Source organism: Nanorana parkeri, unplaced genomic scaffold (assembly GCF_000935625.1).
Source record: "Nanorana parkeri isolate BGI_ZX_2015 unplaced genomic scaffold, ASM93562v1 scaffold523, whole genome shotgun sequence".
NCBI classification, from domain to species: Eukaryota; Metazoa; Chordata; class Amphibia; order Anura; family Dicroglossidae; genus Nanorana; species Nanorana parkeri.
The window spans coordinates 621,680-644,465 of NW_017306791.1; the positions used below are offsets into that span (position 1 = coordinate 621,680).

General features: G+C 42.4%; 3 protein-coding genes across 3 annotated transcripts in view; all 3 read left to right on the forward strand.

Annotated features, from left to right (window-relative positions):
• LOC108791043 (protein S100-P-like) overlaps nucleotides 1-4,915 on the forward strand; it is a 9,678-nt gene extending 4,763 nt beyond the window's left edge. Inside the window, exon 2 of the mRNA XM_018561413.1 lies at nucleotides 4,766-4,915. Within this exon, the coding sequence (XP_018416915.1) occupies nucleotides 4,766-4,915 (150 nt within the window). The remainder of the gene's footprint in view (nucleotides 1-4,765) is intronic.
• The window catches only part of LOC108791044 (protein S100-P-like), a 22,485-nt gene extending 10,041 nt beyond the window's left edge, over nucleotides 1-12,444 (forward strand). The window contains exons 2-3 of the mRNA XM_018561414.1: nucleotides 9,791-9,935; nucleotides 12,307-12,444. Of these exons, the coding sequence (XP_018416916.1) occupies nucleotides 9,798-9,935; nucleotides 12,307-12,444 (276 nt within the window). The 5' untranslated portion in view covers nucleotides 9,791-9,797. The remainder of the gene's footprint in view (nucleotides 1-9,790; nucleotides 9,936-12,306) is intronic.
• A 5,713-nt stretch (nucleotides 12,445-18,157) lies between these two features.
• LOC108791045 (protein S100-P-like) lies at nucleotides 18,158-20,773 on the forward strand. Its single transcript, XM_018561416.1, has 2 exons — nucleotides 18,158-18,321; nucleotides 20,624-20,773. Exons 1-2 carry the CDS (start codon nucleotides 18,184-18,186, stop codon nucleotides 20,771-20,773), a joined length of 288 nt encoding a protein of 95 aa, XP_018416918.1. The 5' UTR covers nucleotides 18,158-18,183.
• Nucleotides 20,774-22,786: the final 2,013 nt, after the last annotated feature.

The following is a 22,786-nucleotide window of genomic DNA, read 5'->3' on the forward strand; positions in this document are numbered from 1 at the left end:
AATCAATTTAGCAGGCTGACATGCGTGTATCCAAGACGACCCCAACCGGGCAGTACACCAAAACAGTCCTCCCAGGGGAGAGGAGCGAGGACCAAACCCTGTGTCGAGCAGTTTGAAGTGGGAGGCATAGAATAATAGGGACGCCTTGTATGGCGTAAAGAACCGCAGGATTTGGGTCACTTGTTCACCTAGACACTGCCTCACATGGAGGCCCCACAAACGCACAGGGACTCCTGTCCTCCAAACACCTTCGAGCCATCCGTACCCAGTACAGCATAGGGTTTGGTCCTCGCTCCTCTCCCTCTTCCCTGTTTTGGGATACTGCCCGGTTGGGGTCGTCTTGGATACACGCACGTCAACCTGCTAAATTGATTCTCTCCATCTCCTGAAGAAGCGCCTCTGTCTTTCTTGAAATGGGCGGTATAAATGGAGTGAGCGTATAAGGAGACATCTGATCAGCCGGTTGTTTTTATTACTTGTACTGTATGTGAATCAATCTTTTAAAATATTACTAAGATTAAAATACTTTTTCACTGCTAAATTGCTTTGGATTTGTCAATAGGTGCCCAAAAAACCCCCATCTTTTTTCTTTCCTTTTTATATCAAAGTTCTTAGGGGTGTGGCACCAACTACTCAGGCCTCGGCCATAAATACAAATTTAAGCTTAGTTTACATGGCCGACGCTGGGGGGTGGGGGAGGGGCTTTCTGCATAGATCACCACAGGTAAAGCAAGCAGCTGGCCTGGTGCTCAAGACTGAATAGGTGCCCGACCCTGGGGTGGTGGTAGGCCAAGCCTTTGCAAAGGACAGCAGCTGTTCTCTGCAAAGGCTTCCCTCGCCCCCACCACAGCGTCGGGCCCCTATTCAGCCTTTGGCACCACCTGCTTGCTGCTACGGTACTGATCTCTGCAAAGGCTTCCCCCACCCCAGCGTCGGACCCCTATTCAGCCTTTGGCACCACCTGCTTGCTGCTACTGTGCTGATTCTGCATCAGCACAGTAGCAGCAAGCAGCTGGTGCCCAAAACTTAATAATAGGGGCCCGCCGCTGAGGTGGAGGGGAGGGGAAGCCCTTGCAGAGATCAGTACAGTAGCAGCAATTTGCTGGCCTGGTGCCCAAGGCTGAATAGGGGCACGACATGGCTTCCCCCACCTCAGCATTGAGCCCCTATTCATCCTTGTGCACCAGCTGCTTGCTGCTACTGTGCTGAATCTGCAACAGTAGCAGCAAGCAGCTGGTGCCCAAAACTGAATTATAGGGGCCTGACGCTGAGGGGGGAAGCCTTTGCAGAGATCAGTACAGTAGCAGCATTTAGCTGGCCTGGTGCCCAAGGCTTCCCCCACCCCAGCATCGGGTCCCTATTCAGCCTTGAGCACCAGGCTAGCTGCTTGCTGCTACTGTGCTGATCTCTGCAGAGATCAGCACAGTAGCAGCAAGCAGCTGGTGCCCAAGGCTGAATAATAGGGGCCCGACGCTGAGGTGGGGAGCCTTTGCAGAGGACAGCACTTCAGCGTTGGGCCCCTATTATTCAGCTGTGGGCACCAGCTGCTTGCTGCTACTATGCTGCTTCTGCAGAGTCAGGTAGCCAATAACAGGCTGGCTATTGCACCCGCCCACTGCCTGCTGTCAATCAACAGAGGTGGACCTGATAGAAAACTTCAGGTCCCTCCTCCAGTAGCCAGCCTGTTTTTGGCTATTGCAATTTGAAATATCCAATAGGAGGCTGGCTATTGCTTCCAGCAATTAAGTAAAAAAAAGTTTACAAAAATAAAATAAACTAAAATTAAAAAAAGTTTAAAAAATAAAGTTAAATAAAAAGTAAAAATGTAAAAAAAATACAAAAAAAGTAAAAAAAAAAAAAGTTAAATAAACTAAAATTAAAAATCCACCATAAAATTAAAGGCCCCATACCCTGCGAACACACGCATTTAAAAAACAAAAACATAACATAAAATAAATATTTTTTTTTTTAATACTCATCTGATCCCTGGATCCACCGACAAGTGCAGCCTCCCGTCTCCCATGCTGTCAGAAGCTGCATACATCGTTTGCTGGTTACTACTTAAACCGGCGCGCTGTGTGTAGCATCTGAGAAGATACAGTATTAGCGTAGCGGGAGCGATGCAAAATGCGCAGTCGGCTTCCCCGCTATGCTAATAGCGTATCTTCTCAGAAGATGCGCACAGCGCGCCAGTTTAAGTAGTAACCGGCACACGCTGTATGCAGCTTCTGTCGCAACTGCAGGACGCAGATGCCATCCGCAATTAAATCAGCTCTCGGCGCCCATCGGTTGCGACATGCAATGAAAATTATTAGTGCCCCCCCATATCTGACTGTGGTATCTTATGTGCCCCCCCTAAATATTGTTCCTAGAGTCGCCACTGACTGGGACAGCAGCAGATGTATGAGGGGGGGCAGCGGGGAAGTCACAGCAGTCTCTTCTCCATGCTGGTGCCAGCTGCAGTGGTCTGTGTCCTCGGTGCATCTGCCAATACAGGCGGGGATTGAGGGGGACACAGAATGCTGTAGGCAGAAACAGCGGGGAGGAGAAGGGACAAGCAGAGTGGTGGCGCCAGTGCTGCAAATAATCGATAATGATAATCTTTGACAACGATTCTCATTATTGATTTCATTTTAGTTTTATTTCGTTGACGAAAATTGAGTACCGGACAAAAATCGTTTTCGTCCCATCAACTACTTTTTAATTTCATTTTTGTTTCATTGTTATCACTGTATCGACCTGTAAGCCCTGTGTTACTTAGTACTATGACCTGTAAGCCCTGCTACTACTCTGACTTGTGAGGTCTGTGTTACTTATTACTCTGACCTGTGAGCCCTGCGTTACATCCTACTCTGACCTGTGTTATTTACTACTCTGACCTGTGAGCCCTGTGTTACTTACTACTCTGAACTGTAAGCTCTGGGTTACCTACCACTGTGACCTGTAAGCCCTGTGCAGGCCCGGCGCTACCGCAAGGCAAAGCAAGCGGCCGCCTGAGGGCGCTGCAGGGTGAGGGAGGAAAAAACAGGGCATTTTGACAAGTACTTGTACTTGTCAAAATGCCCTGATGCTTGCGCTATGGTTTTTTTTTTTTCGGGAGAGCAGCGGCGAGAGGATCCCGACACGCGTGGCACCTCTGGCAGTCGCTGGCCAGCTAAATTAGGACCCCACCTGGAGCTCCTCCTACCGGACCAGCGCTGACTCACCACTGCTCTCGAAGGTAAGTGAAGAAAAAAAAACATGCTGATAGGGAGCAGGCCCAGCGCTACAGGGGGTCGGGGAGGGGGGGGGCACAAAAATGCAACTTTGCCTGTGTAGGCAAAAATCCTAGCACCGGCCCTGCTGCCACCAGATCACTTCCAGGGGCCAGTTTACTACGCCCCCTCTGCCCGACACCACCGACTTGCTTTCTGGGCTCCGGTGTCCCTCCTGCATGCCCAGGACCCATTTTGAGGGTCGGTGGAAAGCAGAGAAGGAGAGCGAGGAACATCCGTTTTAAGAATGAGCACTATATTTAAGATGCCTAAATATGCACATACAACCTCTGCGACCCTGGTAGTTCCATTGCCTGTGTAGGCAAAAATCCTAGCACCGGCCCTGGTTACTTACTACTCTGACCTGTAAGCTATGTGTTACTTACTACTCTGACCTGTGAGCTCTGCTTTATGTACTACTCTGACATGTGAGCCCTGTGTTACTTATTAATCTGAACTGTGAGCCCTGGGTTACCTACCACTGTGACCTGTAAGCCCTGTGTTACTTACTATTCTGACCTGTGATCTCTGTGTTACTTACTATTCTAACCTCTGAACTCTGCATTACTTATGTCTGACCCATGCACTCTGTATTATGTATACCTGTCCTCTGCATTACATGCTATCAACCTCTGAACTCTACACTACTTAAGCTTGACCCCTGCACTCCATGTTATCTACTATTCTGAGCTCTGAACTCTGGGTTACTTACTATTGACCCCTGCATTATGTGTTACATACTGACATTTGAACTCTGCATCACTTAGTCCTAACCCCTGCACTGTGGATGAAAGCAAATGCCAATTTTTTCACTATAGCTAAAAAGATAGGATATGTTTATATTTTTACAGTGACATTTGTGTTATATTTCAAAGTTTTCTTTAAAACTTAATTTTTAATAGGGCCTTGCAAGCTTATTTACTTAAGAAAAGACACTGCGCCTTGCTTATCTTGGGTATGGCTTGTTACGGATACTCTCAAGGCTTCCCTCCTAACTATGAATGTATATCTTGATGACTCTTATTTATAATCTGTTTATTTTGTCTTTATATCTATAAATGTCTGATTCTTGTTCTAAAAGTCTGTGGCTATTAGAGGATATGTAAAAAATGGGGGAGGTGTGGTTTGTGGGTGTAGCCACAAATGGGGGTGTGGGTGTGGTTAAAAGTAAGTGTGGTCAGTAGAGTGTTCCCGGTTTTAATTTGGAAAATCTGGCAACATTATTATTCACCCACGGTTCACACAGTTTCACCCAAGATTCATGCATTTTCTAATTTGGTTCAATTGGAAAATATGTAAATCCTTGGTATAAATTGTATGACTCTTGTGTGGAAAAAAACTGTAAATGGCCTCATATGTGTCTAGTACAAACATAAGTATGTGTCTTCTACAAGAATAATTTAAAAACAAGAATATTTCTAGGCCAAAAGATAACATTAAAGCATTTTTACGGGATGTTAAAAGGGTCTATCTAATCCACTAGATTACAAAATATGTTATTTTTATTTTAGGGTGCGAAAGGAAAGGACGATTGTGACAAGCTTCTGAAGGATCTGGATGAAAATGGAGACTCAGAAATTGATTTTAAAGAATTTGTCATTTTTGTTGCTTCATTCACCTGCCTGGTACATGAGAGATTCCAGGAAAGCGCCAAGAAATAAATATTTAAACCGGTCACATTTTATAAATAAAGCTTTGTGATTTACAATAATGTACATAGGTATCAATTTTTTTTTTTTTTATAAACCATGTGTCTCAACATTAGGAGAGGTTTAGGTGGAGAAAGTTGTTTAAACCAAATTAACAGCGCTAGTAAGTGAATCAAAAAACCATATAATCGTGTTTGTGAACTACAAATCATAAAAAAACCACATCAATGCAAGTGCCGTTAATCAATAAAAAAACACGGCACTGTAATAGTTAATAAACATGTGTACGATTAGGAGGTGATTTTTAACCAAGTGCATCTAGGTGTCTCAGTGTGTAAAAATAAAGTGGATCAGTCTATACACATTAAAAAATCCTTCACTTTTTTTACACCTTCATGTGCATTAATAACATTAAGTGACAAATCATATGCGTGAAAAAATTCAGGTGGGTAAACAAAAATACAAACGAAAATAATTGTGAATGACAATTAATTGTGCTAACAAAAAATATATATAAACAGATAAAGTCTCTGTAATATACAGCTCCGCTTCAAAGCCAAATAGAAGAGCCTTCCAATGTTCGGTAGAGTAGTGCTTTCCTGGGGTTTGTATTAAGATCAATACATCCCCCTAATAGAGTGCGTACTCACCCCAAACTTTTGGCTGTAACAGACAGCCCCAAACGCTTTGTCTGATGGGACACCGTTACTGCGGCGTCTTTCGTATTTCATTCTTTACCATCAGTCCTCAGTGTAAAGTATTCCCACAGTCATGCAAAGAAAAAATCTTTCATCGGGTAATAGTTCCAAAAATAGTTTATTTAAAATTTCTTTTAAAATTCAAAAAATCACATTCGGCCGGTCCGAAAAAAAACGTGTTTGGTATGGTAGACCTGCCCCTACATGTTTCGCCACCACCGACGTCCTCAGGGGAATTGCAGGTTTCTTAGGTGGAGAAAGGCCTGACTGTCAATGGTATCCTTCTCTGAGCTGCTGGTGGGAACATAAGAGGATGCTGGAGGGACAACGCCTTACATTGTTTTACTTTGTATTACAGAATACAAGCATATATACGACCATTCATGAACAGGTTATATTGGACCTAAACTCAAAGAGTGACAATTTGGTGTTACATAGTTACATAGTATTTGGGGTTGAATAAAGACATACGTCCATCAAGTCCAACCCATATAGGTCCACGCATCATCTCATTCTTAGGGATACTGGTATCCCTGGATATTACAGTCCCTCAAGAAATTGTCCAAATGTTTCTTGAACAAATCTACACTCACTCAAAATTAGGAATATGGTCTTGTTATAACCTGGCTTAATTCCTTAAGTACCTTGGGGTGAAGGTTATCTGGTCCAACTGCTTTATTTGCATTGAGCATTTTAAGTCTATGTTCTATTCCGCTTTCCATCAACCATTGTGGTATATTATCGGTTGAACTATGTGTTTTATCACGTTCGTCGAACCCTTTTCCCAAATATGTAGCGGTGCATTTCCTATATCCCGAAACTTCTGTGCCCACAGCCTCACAACTGTATATCTGCAGTTTGAGGTCATCCAGGGCACTGTGCTGGTCTCATCAGATTTGGAGTGAGATTTGCTGATGTCTCCACTGTTTTCTAGAAAGGAATCTGTACCTGAGGACCTGCTCTGCACACCTTTCCCTTCTTCTGCTTTGTCCATTGTGTGGATCTGCTTACCTCCAAACTTTCTAAGATGGGAAAGCGGGACACCTTTTAGTATAAGGTATGTTGGCTAAGGACACACCCCACCACATCCACAATTTAATGGGCCACAATTAAATAATACACAAATAATGGATGGAGTACCACGTTTAATACTTTTGATATCTATTGCAAATAGAAACAAGACACCAGGTATTCTTTTGTCATTAGATATACCACAAGCTTTCGATACAATCTCTTGGCGGTATATGTTTATTATACTTGAGAAATGGTGCCTAGGCCCAAGTTCTGTACATGGGTTAGAGCAGGCCTCAAAATTTCCACTCGCCCCCTCGCAATTGGCGAGTGAAAATTGCGGGGGGGCGAGTGGAATGTCAGCAATGTTTCCTCGCCGGCGGGACTAGGGATGGGACACTACCGCCGCGGAGATCGGTCGCTCGCTTCTGTTTTCTCTTCTCTTTCTCGCCTGCTGCAGCTACAGAGCGGCCGAGCCCGAGAAGAAGAGAAAACAGAAGCGAGCGAGCGAGCGAGTGCCGCGGCGGTAGTGTTCCATCCAGAGCCGGAGCCAGCTCTCTGCGTTCACTCTCTTTTCGTCCCGGTAGCTTCAGCTCCACTCAGAGAGGGGGCTCTGATTACACCCGTTATCGCTCCCTCTCTCTCCTTCTGGCCGCTCTGAAGCTGCAGCGGCCGGGAGCAGAGAGAGGGAACGCTGACAGGTGTGATCGTAGCCGCCTCTCTGAGTGCCCGCTTCCTGGAGCTGGAGCGGTCGGGAGAAGAGGTGATCGTTCAGCGGTGTGATTCTGAGCATTCTTAAAGAGCCCCCCCTCCCAGTCCACATCTTTTGGACGTTATTAATCTGAGTTGCCCCACTCAGTCTGCCCCTCGCTTGCGGCCATATTGAGTGGGGCACTCATATTAATAACGTGCTGGATTAGTCTGACCCAGGGGCGGACTGGGCCCGGGGGCAGGGTGGCAATTGCCCCCCCCAGGCCTCTCTGATACCTTTGCCAATTCCCCCCTGCCACGGCAAGGACTTTATCTCACCCCTCTTGGCCTCTGCAGCAGCAGAGCGACCGAGAGGGGAGAGATTAAATGCTTATGGCGGCAGTGGGGGGCGTTTGCAAAGGTATCAGAGAGGCCTGGGGGGGGCAATTGCCACCCTGCCCCCGGGCCCAGTCCGCCCCTGGGTCAGACTAATCCAGCACGTTATTAATCTTAGTGCCCCACTCAATATGACCTCAAGCGAGGGGCATACTGAGTGGGGCAACTCAGATTAATAATGTCCGAAAGATGTGGACTGCGAGAGGGGCTCTTTAAGACTGTGGAGAAGAGAACAAGAAGCTCCACTGCCATAGTTTGTGCCCTCTTCGATTGGGCTCCTCGGTGGCCACAGCAGTTTCCTCCGCCCACCTCATTGGTGGGAGAGGAAGACTGCAGTACCGCAGTTGGCCGGCTTCTGCTGTGCGGGACAGAGAGCACCTGGAGCCGGCTGGACGTACAGGCAACCTCGCTGCTCCCCCACCATCACCAGGAGAAGAAGAGTTCAAGGCAACTGTAAGTCCCTGTACTTTCTTTGTGACCTCTGCACTGCGTTACATACTGACCGCTGACCTCTGTACTGTGCGTCACACCCAGATCTCTGTACTGCGCGTCACATTGCTGACCTCTGTACTGCGCGTCACATTGCTGGCCTCTGCACTGCGCATTGTTACTGATCTTTATACTCTGCGTCACACCGCTGACCTGGCGGAGTTAAGTCCGGGGCAGGGTAGGGGTTAGGTGGGGCAACTGGTGGCGAGTAACTTTTCAGGCCTGGCTAGTAGCTTAGGACTTGAAATTTTGAGACCTGGGTTAGAGCATTATTAAAAGGGACCAGGGCATTTATAAAATATGCAGGTTTCCGCTCAGACATCTTTACATTATTAAGGGAACAAGGCAGGGTTGTCCCATGTCCACATTATTATTTGCATTAGCAATGGAACCCCTGGCATTGACAATTAGATAAAGTGTAGATATTAGGGACATGGAAATAGCAGGATATGAACATAATGTTTCATTTTTTTCAGATGACACAACTCTAATTTTGTAAAACCCTATTATTTCCCTAACAAATTTAATGGAGCTGTTGAGAGAGTTTGAAGGTATCTCGGGATTGTAGATTGTAGAGCATTGAAGACTAATTTAACACAGGTGATGGTTAGCCAACTTCAAAAGGTATTCCCTTTTCAATAGGAGAAAATCAAAAGGAAGGAAATAAGCAATCCAGTTCTGAGACGCCTAAGATGGGGGATAAAATAAAATATCAGCTTTATAACACAACGGTATTGAAAGACATTATTGATAAAGAATTTTGGAATCTATCTGAATTTGAGAAAAGATGTTATCAGAACCCTGAGGGGAAAGGAGCAATCTCATACGTTTATAATATATTGATGTGGCGACATGACTCCCCTATAAAGCTTTATACAGAGAAATGGGAGAGAAAGATAGCGGGGAAAATTGGAGGAAAGGAATTGGTTTCAGATATGGGATACCATTATACACTGTACAGTAAAGATTTCAGCAAAAGAGATGAATTATAAATATCTAACACAATACTATATTGTATATAATAGTATATGTGGTAAGTGATATATGCAAATGATAGTTAGTTGAGAATATACTGAGAAAAGCATGCTTAGTTGGCTGTTATTTTCACCCTGGGGGATAGGCGGGGAAATAGAGAAATGTTGTATGTGGTTGCATGAGTTTATTTTTTTGTTTGTGTTTTCTTTAGTGTTGTCAAATGTGTATGTGTGTGCGTGTGTGGGGGCGGGGGTAGTGTACATACATTGTTAAGTTATATAAAGAACAATGTAATAGGGTTGTTTGTTTATGTGTATATGTTTGTATGAAAAATAATTTTAAAATGTGCTCTTAACTGAGAGAATTTGTGATCTTTGAGTTGCACCTAAAAAAAAAAAACATTTTTAGTTCCTTAGTTAGTACTATTTGAATTCAGGGTGTGTTGCTGTCATCACCTATATACCCAAAGAATTTTAATTATTAGTAAGAATGTGACACCCAGTCATGGCTATTGGTGCAGTGTACGTACTTGAAGATAAAGATTCCGTATATAAGCTGCAGCAAAGCTCAGACACTACACTCTGCCTATAACCTCTTATCATATTCATCAGCCGCCTAGTTGATTGTTTGCAAGGATGTCAGAACTGGAGACTGCAATGGTTCTGATCATGGATGTCTTTGACAAATATGCCGGTGCAGAAGGCAAAAAAGGCACTTTAACCAAAACGGAGATGAAGAAGCTGTTGGAGAATGAGTTTCCTATGTTACTTCAGGTATGAATTTGCTACAATGTATGATGGGTTATATGTATCCACATAGAGTTGTCCACAGGGACTAGATGTTTCACTGACTGTTCTTTGTTATGCAAAATGTTCCGGCCCTTCAAGTCTATTTCTAGCCACAATGATCTTTGTTTTATAGAGTAGGAAAGAGATAGAACCTGTCAGGATTTTATTACTGTGCTCCCACCAGGAAGATTCACCCTCTCCAGTGACTGTTGTCACCAGAACAGAAGGTGAGATGAACTCTTCCAATAGGGACACCTGTTCTCATGACAACTGGGGATTCATGTTGATGGGCGTTCTAGGTAAATGTTGTGTTTTCTCTTCAAACACATGCAGCTGTGTTTCAATGGAAATCACAGCGTTTGACCTGCATTGCCTGCAGTTCTAAAACAACTTAACTGCAATGTGTACAGCTTAATGAAAGTTTGAATTTGCTGATCTGCATTTGACGTGCCAACGAGCACAGACAGCGCAAAAAAAAACCTGATACAGGTTCTGATTTTTGGATTCCCTAGTCTATTCCAAAAAGTTTTGCCCAGAGATATTCTCACAGGATAAAAATATTTTTAAAAGTGCACCCAGTGAAGAAAACAGTTTATACTTACTAGTCCTCAGTGGGAAAGCTAGACATTCTGTCACCTGGGGCAAAAGCTCAGAGTTGCTCCCACCCCCAAGGAAGAAATTCTCCATCCACACACCCAGTGGCGCTACTAAAGTGGCACTCGGCCCAGTGCCCAGTTTCGGCCTTGCTAGTCCTGCCACCCAAATTACTGATCTTCACACGTTTGCAGAGCTCAGGTGGATGAAACACACATATGCATTACAAAACACATCCAGATGTGTCGTATTCCTGTTCCTCAACTGTATGCTGTGGCTTCATCCAACAGACCTGTAGGGTCAATGGAAAAAGAACCACAGCACACAGTAGGGGACCAGGCATAATTATAATGAATGCTTCTGATACTTGGAAACGCTCATTATCTGCCATGGAGATAACATACATGGCTTGTGCAAAGGCTCTACTACTGAGCCCCCTGCTACTTCCAGCATTCAAGATATTTAGCCCTTGGCTCCTGGCATCTTTGCATATTTCTATTTTGTTCTGTTTTTTCTAGTTTTATTGTGTGTAACTATAAAAAAAGAAAAAAAAATGTAAAGAATTTAAACCTGAACTTTTACTATAACTTCATTACAGTTTTTTTTATATTCTTTATTATGAACTGACTGTTATTATGTTGGAGACATTTTAATTTCTTTTCAATCAAGTATTTAGGAAATACTGCATATGCATGTTTTTTTACACATGCATCCGATATATGGTGAATTGAATGCAATCTCAGTGTGCTTTGAAGGCTCTGAAAAAAGGGCTGCCAAAAAGCTGCAGGCAGTGCTAGGCTATCTTATTTGAAAGCCCGGCATATTCTGAGAATTGGGTGTCATGGATAAAGCCTATAATAAATGTTTACTTAAAAGTTATGCAAAAATGGCAAAAGTATATAAAGAGCGCATAAAAATATGCCCACATTTGCTAAAGAAAAAAAAATAAACATTCAGTTTTCCTTATTTGTGACCCGTAGGGTAACTTCTTTGTTTTCTGCACTTCTAAAGATTATTGGATCTGTTTTTAGTTTTATTCACCCAAGATTCATGGATTTTCTACACAAAAAACTTTTACAAATTCCTACTCACAAGATGTATGAAATAATGAAGCATGTTCAATGATCCACTCAGTGGGGGCACATAGCCCATCAGTCGTAACACGTTCGGCTATGTGCCCCTACTGAATGGATCGTTGTACAAGCTTTATTACTTCATACATCTTGTGAGTGTAACAGTTTTTAAAAATAAATAAATATGATTACACTTAGAGCAGGCTCTCTTGTGTTTTTGTTGTTTTATATATAAGATACCTGGAGTCTGGGAACTGCCCCCTGGTTGAGAAGGAACTTGGTGCAAAGAAAGCTGGATGTTATAAAGCACCTGAAGTGGTTGGCTATATAATATTTTCTAATTGGATTCAATTGGAAAATATGTGAATCCTGGGTATAAATTGTATGACTCTTGTAAAATAAAAACTATAAGTAGACTGCTATGTGTAAGTGTGTCATCTACATGGATAATAATAATTATTATTATACAGGATTTATATATATACAGGATTTATATAGTGCCAACAGTTTGCGCAGCGCTTTACAATATAAGGAAAACATTACAATTACAATACAATTCAAGACAAGAGGGTACGGATAAACAACAAGAATACTTCTGAGCCAAAAGATAACATTAAAGCATTTTTACAGGGTGTTAAAAGGGTCTATTTAATGCACTAAATTACAAAATATCTTTATTTTTATTTTAGGGTGGGAAAGGAAAGGACAATTGTGACAAGCTAATAAATGATCTGGATGAAAATGGAGACTCAGAAGTTGATTTTCAAGAGTTTGTAATCCTTGTTACTACCTTAACCTGCTTGGTACACGAAAAATGTCAGAAATGAGGCCAGAAATAACTACTTAAACCAGTCACATTTTATAAATAAAGCTTTGTGATTTATAATACTGTACAAAAGTCTGAGATATTTTTTTATAAACGGTGTGTCTCTACATTGCACGACTGAGAGGTTTAGGTGGAAAAAAGCCTGACTGCCAATGGTATCCTTCTCCTCTGAGCTGCTGGTGGGAACATAAGAGGATGCTGGAGGGACAAAGCCTTACATTCTTTTGCTTTTGTATTACAGAATACGAGAATATGTGTGACCATTCATGAACAGGTTATAGTAGCCCTAAACTAAAAAATTGACCATTTGGTGTCTTACAGGGAACATCCAGAAATGTTAAGGGTGCCTAGGCATTACCGAAAAAAGTATTTGTTTTGTCTTGAATTCCTCCTGATAAATAGTGCATTTTCCTATATCTAGAAACTTCTGTCCCCACAGCCCCACAGCTGTATATCTGCACTTTGAGATCATTCGGGCACTGTGCTGGTCTCGTCAGATTTGGAGTGAGATTTGGTAATGTCCCTTCTGTTCTGCTTGCTGGAGAGGAATCTGTACCTGAGGACCTGCACTTCACACCTCTCCCTGCTTTATCCATTCTGTGCATCTGTTTACCCCCAAACTTTCTCAGATGGGTAAGAGGGATCATGGACCACAATTAATTCATACACAAAAAAGGATTGGCTTTACTGAGCAGTGCTTTTTATTTCCACTCCTTTTCCTTTATGCAAAATAATGCAACAATATAGAGATTGGATCAAATATTTGGTGTAATATAACACTTTTTACAGATGAACAGTACATTTTTAATGAGGTCTATATATCAGAAGAAGAGAAAAAAAGAAGAGGGAGAACTAAAGAGGAAAGAGGGACAGAGGGATTTGGTTAAGAAAGGACAGTCCCTCCAAATTAAGGTTAGTTGAGAGCTATAAATCTGTGCCTCCTTCACCTCTCCTGTTGCTTCTTAATCATTACCCTTATCATTATCATTACCAGTTATCGGAGAGGGGGGCAGCGCTCCAGCACAATGGCTGCCTCCACAAATAAACACAGAGCAGAACACGGCATTATGTGCCTGTAAAGGGGAAATTATCAGCTACAGGGAGCCTACAGGCAATACTAGTGACTAAATAATGAAAAAATGAATTGAATCCGCGCTCTTAAACAAAAAGATACTGACCTATAATATACAATCAGCCGCTGTGCTATCAGTGAGAAAAGCACAGTGAACCAATTTTGAAAAATTTGCATTGCACTTTGTGTAAATATTACAATATGCTAATAATGATCTGTCTAATAATCAATATGTAAATGTGTCTTTCTTACCTGTAGTTTACAATGAAATAATTGTTAAACTGTACTCCTAAAATACATCATCAATGCAGTACAACCTATATAAAATGTGCTATAGTCCTCCTTAATACAAGTAGACAAGAATAAAAAAAGGCCACTCCCAAGTAGATTGTGCTCTTCAGTAGGTGATCTTCACTCCAAACGTGTTCACACACCACCCAAGTGCCTCAGAACCTTTTCTGCACTCACAGGATACAAATGGGCCATCATCTTATAGATGGACCTCATGTGCCTTCTCTAACAACCGAGGAGCATATTACGCCCCACTCTGCTGTCACTTTTGGCTCCGCTGTCACACCGACTTCACCGCTTCATACATCAAGCGACTTCTCATCCAATCCATCAAGACTCAAAGAGATAAATAAATGTTTCCCATGGTGTAGTCAGTTAGAACATCTGTGATTAAAATCATTAAAGTACACTTACATAAAAACCACTAGTAATTTGTATAATACACCGTCCTATTTTCATCTGGCCAGCGTTTGTCCCATCCTGTCTGGTGATGTTAACATGTACCAACCATCCAATGCAACGAAACAGGACGGGAGAGATAGGGGAGACGCAGGCAACGGCATCCAACAATGCTGAGGGAGCCACTTCGTCGTTCTCCTCCTGCCCACTGCTTCCTCTGCCAGTGCTGGGACAAGGCCATCTGGCGCCCAGGGAGAAGAGAATGTCAAACATTGATGTTACTGGATGTAATAACCTCCAGCATTGGTACCAGTGGATGCAAAAATAACCCCCAGCTTAGGTTCCAGTGGACACAAAAATAACACCCAGCATAGGTTCCAGTGGACACAAAAATAACACCCAGCATTGGTGGTCAATGTTAATTAACCCCTTCCCCCACCTTGCATTAGTGGATGGTCAGTGGAAATTTACAATGCCACTGACCACCCTAGTGCAAGGAAGAAGGGGCTAATTAAACCCTTTGCCCTTGCATTGCTTGGTGGTAAGTGATATTGTTAACCTTTTCCCTCCCCCCTAGCAATGGTGGCAGTGGCAGTACAGGAAAAAAATATACTTACCTTCTCTCTGCAGATTCCAGCACTTGGCACAGCCATGACTCACAGCCAAGACTCTAATTCATCTGTCGGACAGAGATCACTCTAACTGATGGATGAAATAGCGCCCCTGATCATGGCTGCTGGCGTCTTAGTGCTAGGTGCTGGGGGTATGCAGAGAGTGCCTTCCAATCACCCAAAGAATACAATTCAAATATTTACAACTACTTACAGAGCAATGCACAACTCTGCCCTTGGCTATAATTCCAATTTCGTCTCAAAGTATCACTCTAAGCATCCTCTCCACCCCTCCCAAGACCTCCGGTTCTCTAGCTTCCTTGCCAAATATTCCCATGGACTTTTTCCAGAGTATCTTCCATCCTCTGGAACTCCCTACTACTACCCCAACTTGTCATACTATCTCCTACTCTATGCATCACTGTAGATGCTCAAATTAACTCTGAATTGACACTGTCCATCCTTCTGGAGGGTGGCTACTTTTTGTCCCAATGGTCCCTGTGTGTTCTAAAGTAGCCACCACTTTACAGGTCGGCTAGAACTATGAGGTGAGTGAAAAACACTCACCTCATAGTTCTCCTTTAAGTAGCACCTAAAAAGCCCCATTTTTTATTTCTTTGTTTGGTCAATTCTGAGTTCACAGTTTTGTGCCATTATCGCCTATCCACCCAAAGAATTTTAATTGCCTATTTACTTTTGTTAATAGTAAGAATGTTACACCCAGTCATGGCTATTGCTGCAGTGTATTTACTTAAGATAAAGATTCCTTATATAAGCTGCAGCACAGCTCAGACAGTACATAGGTATCAGATTCTTTTTTTTAAACCATGTGTTTCAACATTGCAAGACTGAGAGGTTTAGGCAGAGAAAGTCCTGACTGTCAATAGTATCCTTCTTCTCTGAACTGCTGGTGGGAACATAAAAGAGGATGCTATTTTGAAGTTTGAAGTATTTTTAAGATTCAACATATTTATACATTTACTTTACTATAGATATAAAGTTAGATGTTTGATGGATTGATACTGAAGTCTTCATAAGTGTATTTTAAAAGTATTTGTATAGCTGGCCCCTTATTGGATACTTTACATTTTATTTATAGGACCATATATTTTATTTATACAGTAGACCATACACCCATCATGTTGGGATTGTTATATCTTCACTGCTTAAGAGGTGATAGATTGTATTTGTTTTTCTATAGAGATGGGTATTCTGTCCCCGTTACACATTGTTCTGGGGCCTGTGTCTAACTCAACATGTAGCTAAACCCTCCTATTCTGCAATAAGCCAGACTGAGTGAAATCGTTATGCTTTATTAACAAAACAGGGTGGGGTGAAGCTGGTAAAAAAAAAAGGACATAGAAGCACAATCAATATGAAAAACATGTAAATACAGTAACAGTATAGAGAGAAGTCCAATCCTACCAGAGATGCTGCCTAAGAGGGATGTGGGTTCTTTCCTCCAGGCATGCTGCAGATGGCAATGGATTCTCTTCTTCCTCAGTCCTAAAATGGAGGTTAAACTCCATAAACACTGAGGAGTGATGATAATTTGTTTTAATAAGGAAAACCAGTCTGAAGCTGCTATAAACAGAGATATCATCGCTTCTCGGCCTTTTGGCTAAGATCAAGTGTAGTATCTGTTCTTATCAGTTTTCGGTGGGGAAAAGAACCGTCCTTGCGGGGGATGGTTACTTAGTACTCGCTGGAGTGAAAGAGCGTGTGGGGCGGCTTCCTTTGAGAGGGGAACCGCTCAGTACATGGCTTTCTGACTGAACAGATGCGAAGCTTGGTCTGGCTCGAGGGTTCGGGGGAGGCAGAAGCCCGTGGTGTTGTGCCCCCTGGGGGTGGCGTCCCAGGGGTGCTCAGAAAGTCACTTGGGTATGGGACCCCACATGACTCACTGTAGCACTCGGTCACACACCATATTGCTTTTTCTGCTCAACGCCTCTTGGACAGGCCTTATGGCTAGTCCGGGGCAATATTTTTGCACTCCGGCCCCTAAGGCCTGTCAGCGTGGTGCACTGGCACTTTAGATTTATTTATGCACTCTATGCACGATTGGCACTTTTTTATTTTAAATTTGACCCACAGATGCGAAAGGTGCAGGTTTCTTCGGGGCCTATTCCTGACGCTGGGAGGAGATTCTGTGCCTCGTAGGGGGTTCTCTGTCTCCTCCCACCCAGGAAGGGGGTCTCTCTTCGGGAGAGCCCCCTTGCCAAGTACTGTGGGGGACCTGTTTCGGCAGGTCCCCAAAGGAAATGGACCATCGGCCTTCGGGTTGGTGGTCCAAAGTATCTCAACCCCTGTCAGGAGCCTTGCGCCCCGGGGGGTCGGGAAGTAGGTCCCTTCTTTGGAAGGACCTTGCACCCTTGTGCACGTTTTTGTGTGCTGTGATTTCACGGTTCACTTTTTTTGTTCACAGGGGGAAGTTTGTTTAGATGCACGTCCACGGGCTTCGATATAAAAAAATAAAATAAACAGAGATATCTTTTCTTCAGCTCCATCTAATGGTCAAATTTAATGTTGCAGGTAGGTAAGCCTAATTATTTTCTACTCTGAGGCAGAAGAGTGGGTGTATGAAAAGCCCTCCTAATTCACAAAAGCCTCTGCTAGAGTGGATAGTTTATTAAGGAATTCAATTCCTTACCATCATATTTATTGTATTTGCCAGTCCCTGTGTGTCTTCCGTGGTCCCACCGATGGAGAGGATTTTTCCTTCCGATGTATCGGTATTTGGCAGCTAGCCAATATATTGCCAAGTAAGTGCTGCATTGAATTTCAAAAGCTTTGATCTCTTGAAAATGTATAACATGTATCACTTAATTGTCAAACTCTCTCTATATGACAATACAGGTATACCTCCTGTTTCTGAAGAAGCATGGTGCGAAACATGTCAAAGTTGCAGTGGGCCCAAGCAAGGCAAAGATATACATTCAGAAACATACATAAGAAAAAGTCTAATTTTATGTATGATTATGAGATGATTGGCCCATGGAGGTGGACTATGATCTAGGAATGGTTTGATTGTTTTTATGTATTTTGACACATTGTTTTATAGATGAATGAATAAAATAAAATGTGGTCATAACTGAAGGAATGTGTGATCTTGGAGTTGCACCTAAAAAAAAAATTTTTAGTTCTTTAGATAGTACTATTTGAATTCAGCGTGTGTTGCTGAATTCAGCTATCTACCCAAAGAATTTTAAATATTAGTAAGAATGTGACACCCAGTCATGGCTATTGGTGCAGTGTACGTACTTGAAGATAAAGATTCCGTATATAAGCTGCAGCAAAGCTCAGACACTACACTCTGCCTATAACCTCTTACCATACTCATCAGCCGCCCAGGTGATTGTTTGCAAGGATGTCAGAACTGGAGACTGCAATGGTTCTGATCATGGATGTCTTTGACAAATATGCCGGTGCAGAAGGCAAAAAAGGCACTTTAACCAAAACGGAGATGAAGAACCTGTTGGAGAATGAGTTTCCTATGTTTATTCAGGTATAAATTTGCTACACTGTATAACAGGTTATATGTATGCACAAATAGTTGTCCACAGGTGACTAGATGTTTCACTACCTGTTCTTCTGTCTTTATGCAAAATGTTCCAGCCATTTCAGTGTATTTCTAGCTGCAATGATTTTTGTTTTATACAGTAGGAAAGACATAGAACCTGTCAGGTTTTTATTACTGTGCTCCCACCAGGAAGATTCACCCTCTCCAATGACCGTTGTCACCAGAACAGAAGGTTAGATGAACTTTTTCCAATAGGGACACCTGTTCTCATGAAAACTAGGGATTTATGTTGATGGGCATTCTAGTAAAATGCTGTATTTTCTCTTCAAACACATGCAGCTGTATTTCAATGGAAATCACAGCGTTTGACCTGCATTGCCTGGTGGAACTACAAATCCCATGAGGCATTGCAAGATTCTCACAGCTACAGACATGATTGCCGGAGAGAGATGCACCATGGGATTTGTAGTGTCACCACAGCTGGAGGGCCGGAGTTTGGCTACCCCTGTTCTAAAACAACTTAACTGCCATTTGTACAGCTTAATGAAAGTTAATTAGATTCTGCTGACCTCAACGAGCACAGACAGCGCAAATAAAAACAACCTGATAGAGGTTCTGATTTTTGGATTCCTACGTCTATCTCAGAAAGTTTTGCCCCGAGATATTCTCACTAGATAAGAATACTTGTAAAAGTGCACCCAGTGAAGTAAACAGTTTATACTTACTAGTCCTCAGTGGGGAAGCTAGACATTCTATCACCTGGGGCAAAAGCTCAGAGTTGCTCCCCCCAAGGAAGAAGTTCTCCATCCACACACCAAGTAGCGCCCCTCTGAAAGCGGCACCCAGGGCACATGCCCCATCCCAGTTTCGACCCTGCTAGTCCTGCCACCCAAATTGCTGATCTTCACGTGCTTGCAAAGCTGTGCTGGCTGAAACAAACATGCATTCCAAGTGTGTCATATTCCTGTTGCTCAACTGTATGCTGTGGCACCATACAACAGACCTGTAGACACATAGGGGTCAATGGGTAGAACCACAGCACACAAAGGCGTACCAGGCATAATTATAATGAATGCTTCTGATATTTGGAAAAGCTCATCATCTGCCCTGGAGATAACATACATGGCTTGCGCAAAGGCTCTACTACTGAGCCCCCTGCTACTTCCAGCATTCAGGATATATAGCCCTTGGCTCCTGGCATCTTTGTATATTTCTATTCTGTTCTATGTTATCAAGTTTTATTGTGTGTAACTATTCCACAAAAAAAACAAAAACAAATGTAAATAATTTAAAGCTGAACTTTTACCATAACTTCATTACAGTTTTTTTTATATTCTTTATTATGAACTGACTGTTATTATGTTCTAGACATGTGCACAACAAAATAAATCGTTTTCAGACTAAATAAATTAAAACGTTTTCATTCATTTCGTCAAAGGAAACAAATTCTTTTGATGTTTCGGATTTAGAGGCAACGGGCCATATCGGCCACCGCCACGTTCGCCACCATTTTGGAGTAGATCTTGTTATACACCAAGATAGTGGCACCCACATGTTGGAGCGTATACCAAGATCTACTCCAAAATGGTGGCCACACACTGGTGGCCGTTATGGTCACCGCTCGTTCAGCACGTAACATCACTGTCATGTGACGTCACATGCTCCGCCTCCAAGATGGCCACCAGCATGTTCTGAAAACGAATGTATGTATGCCCGAATATCGTTTTAGTATAAAGAAAAAAATATACATTAAGGGGTCTATTCACAAAAGGGTGAAGAGTTTGGAGAAGGCAGGAGAAGTGAGCAATCTAGGACAACATAGCTGAACTGGAAAAATTCTCCAATTCAGCTCATTTTCCAGTTCAGCTATTTTGGCCTAGATTGTTCACTTCTCCTGCCTTCTCCAAACTCTTCACCCTTTTGTGAATAGACCCCTAAGTTTTCCTTATTTGTGACCCGCAGAGTAACTGCTTTGTTTTCTGCACTTCTAAAGATTATTGGATCTGTTTATAGTTTTATTCACCCAAGATTCATGCATTTTCTAATTGGATTCAATTGCAAAATATGTGAATCCTGGGTATAAATTGTATGACTCTTGTGCGAAATAAAAACTCTAAATAGACAGCTGTGCCTAGTATGCACTTACTGGAAGTGTGTCATCTACATGGATAATAAACAACAAGAATATTTCTAGGCCAAAAGATAACATTAAAGCATTTTTACAGAGTGTTAAAGGGACTATCTAATCCACATAACTATCTAATCCAACAAAATATCTTTATTTTAGGCTGGGAAAGGAAAGGACGATTGTGACAAGCTTATAAATGATCTGGATGAAAATGGAGACTCAGAAGTTGATTTTCAAGAGTTTGTCATCCTTGTTGTTACATTCACCTGCCTGGTACATGAGAGATTTCAGGAATCCATCCTGAAATAACAACTTAAGCCTGCCACATTTGATTAAAAAACTTTGTAATTTACAATACTGTATGAAGGTCTGAGATTTTTAATAAACTGTGTGTCTCTACATTGCAAGACTGAGAGGTTTAGGTGTAAAAAAGCCTGACTGCCAATGGTATCCTTCTCCTCTGAGCTGCTGGTGGGAACATAAGAGGATGCTGGAGGGACAAAGACTTACATTGTTTTACTTTGTATTACAGAATACGAACATATGTGTGACCATTTATGAACAAGTTATAGTAGACCTAAACTCAAAAAGTGACCATTTGGTGTCTTACAGGGAACATCTAGAAATGTTAAGGGTGCCTAGCAGTACCCAGAAAATTATATATTTTGTCTTGAATTCATCGTGATAAATAGAAGTGCATTTTCCTATATCTAGAAACTTCTGTCCCCACAGCCTCACAGCTGTATATCTGCACTTTGAGATCATTCGGGCACTGTGCTGGTCTCGTCAGATTTGGAGTGAGATTTGGTAATGTCCCTTCTGTTCTGCTTGCTGGAGAGGAATCTGTACCTGAGGACCTGCACTTCACACCTCTACCTGCTTTATCCATTCTGTGGATCTGCTTACCCCCCAAACTTTCTCACAATTACCACAATTAATTCATACACAAAAAAGGATTGACCAGTGCTTTTTATTTCCACTCCTTTTCCTTTATACCATGTTTCAAAAGAATGCAATAATATAGACATTGGATCAAATATTTGGTGTAATATAACACTTTTTACAGATGAACAGTACATTTCATATACATATCAGACCAAAAGAAGAGGGAGAACTAAAGAGGGACAGAGGGATTTGGTTACAGTCCCTCCAAATTAAGGTTAGTTGAGAGCTATGAATCATCTGTGCTTCCTTCACCTCTCCTGTTGCTTCTTAATCATTACCCTACCAATTATCGGAAAGGGGGCAGCGCTTCAGCAAAATGGCTGCCTCCACAGAGAAACACAGAGCAGCTACAGGGACCCTACGGGTTATACTGGTGACTAAATAATGAAAAAATGAATTTAGTCTGCGCTCTCAAACAAAAAGATACTAACCTATAATATACAATCAGCCGCTGTGCTCTCAGTAATAAAAACACTGTGAACCAATTTTGAAAAATTTGCACTGCACATACCCAAAATGTAAATGTGTCTTTCTTCTAAACCCTGCGATTTACAATGGAATAATTGTTAAACTGTACTCCTAAAAAATAACATCAATACAGTACAATTTATATAAAATGTGCTTTAGTCCTCCTTAATACAAGTAGACGAGAATAAAAAAGTCCAATCCCAAGTAGATTGTGCTCTTCAGTAGGTGATGTTCGCTCCAAACGTGCTCGCACACCACCCAAGTGCCTCAGAACCTTTTCTGCACTCACTGGATAAAAATAGGCTATTATGTTATAAATGGACCTCATGTGCCTTCTCTAACAACCGAGGAGCATATTACGCCCCAGTCTGCTGTCACTTCACTATTAAGATGCCGCTTGGTTACAAGGTCAATAATAAAGAGATTATACTACATCGAGGTCTGTACATGTAACCTGGAGGTCCATGGAGAGCTACCAAAGTCACTGTCCCAGCCTGGTGGAGCTATCTGGAAAAGAGAGTGGACCCCTCAAGTCGTTGTGTCAGCAGACTCCAACCAACAACCCCAGACCTTGTGGAACTTATTAGCGCAGCCTCTCCGTAAATAAGTCGCCTTATAAAGGCGTAAATAGGAGTTGACAAGGCCCTTCCAATCCGACAGGCTTGGGGGTACGCTCTGTCTCAATCACAATACCACCAACTTTTGTGCACAAAATAGCAAGATGCCCAGGAATGTCCTCAAAGCATTCGTATTGGCAAGTGACTCTGTCAATCCAAGGATACATACAGTACATCAACTCCTGGCAAGAGCTGCATGGCAACCATTTGTGACATAAACTGAGTTACAGCAATCCAAAACGGTTTGATTCGTGGGCAGTTCCACAGAACGTGTAATAGATCCGCCGACGAA

Coding starts and splice junctions, on each gene's coding strand:
- LOC108791045 (XM_018561416.1), top strand. CDS start 18,184: ATGTCAGAACTGGAGACTGCAATGGTTCTGATCATGGATGTCTTTGAC. Junction 18,322..20,623: donor AGTTTCCTATGTTTATTCAG/GTATAAATTTGC, acceptor TCTTTATTTTAG/GCTGGGAAAGGAAAGGACGA.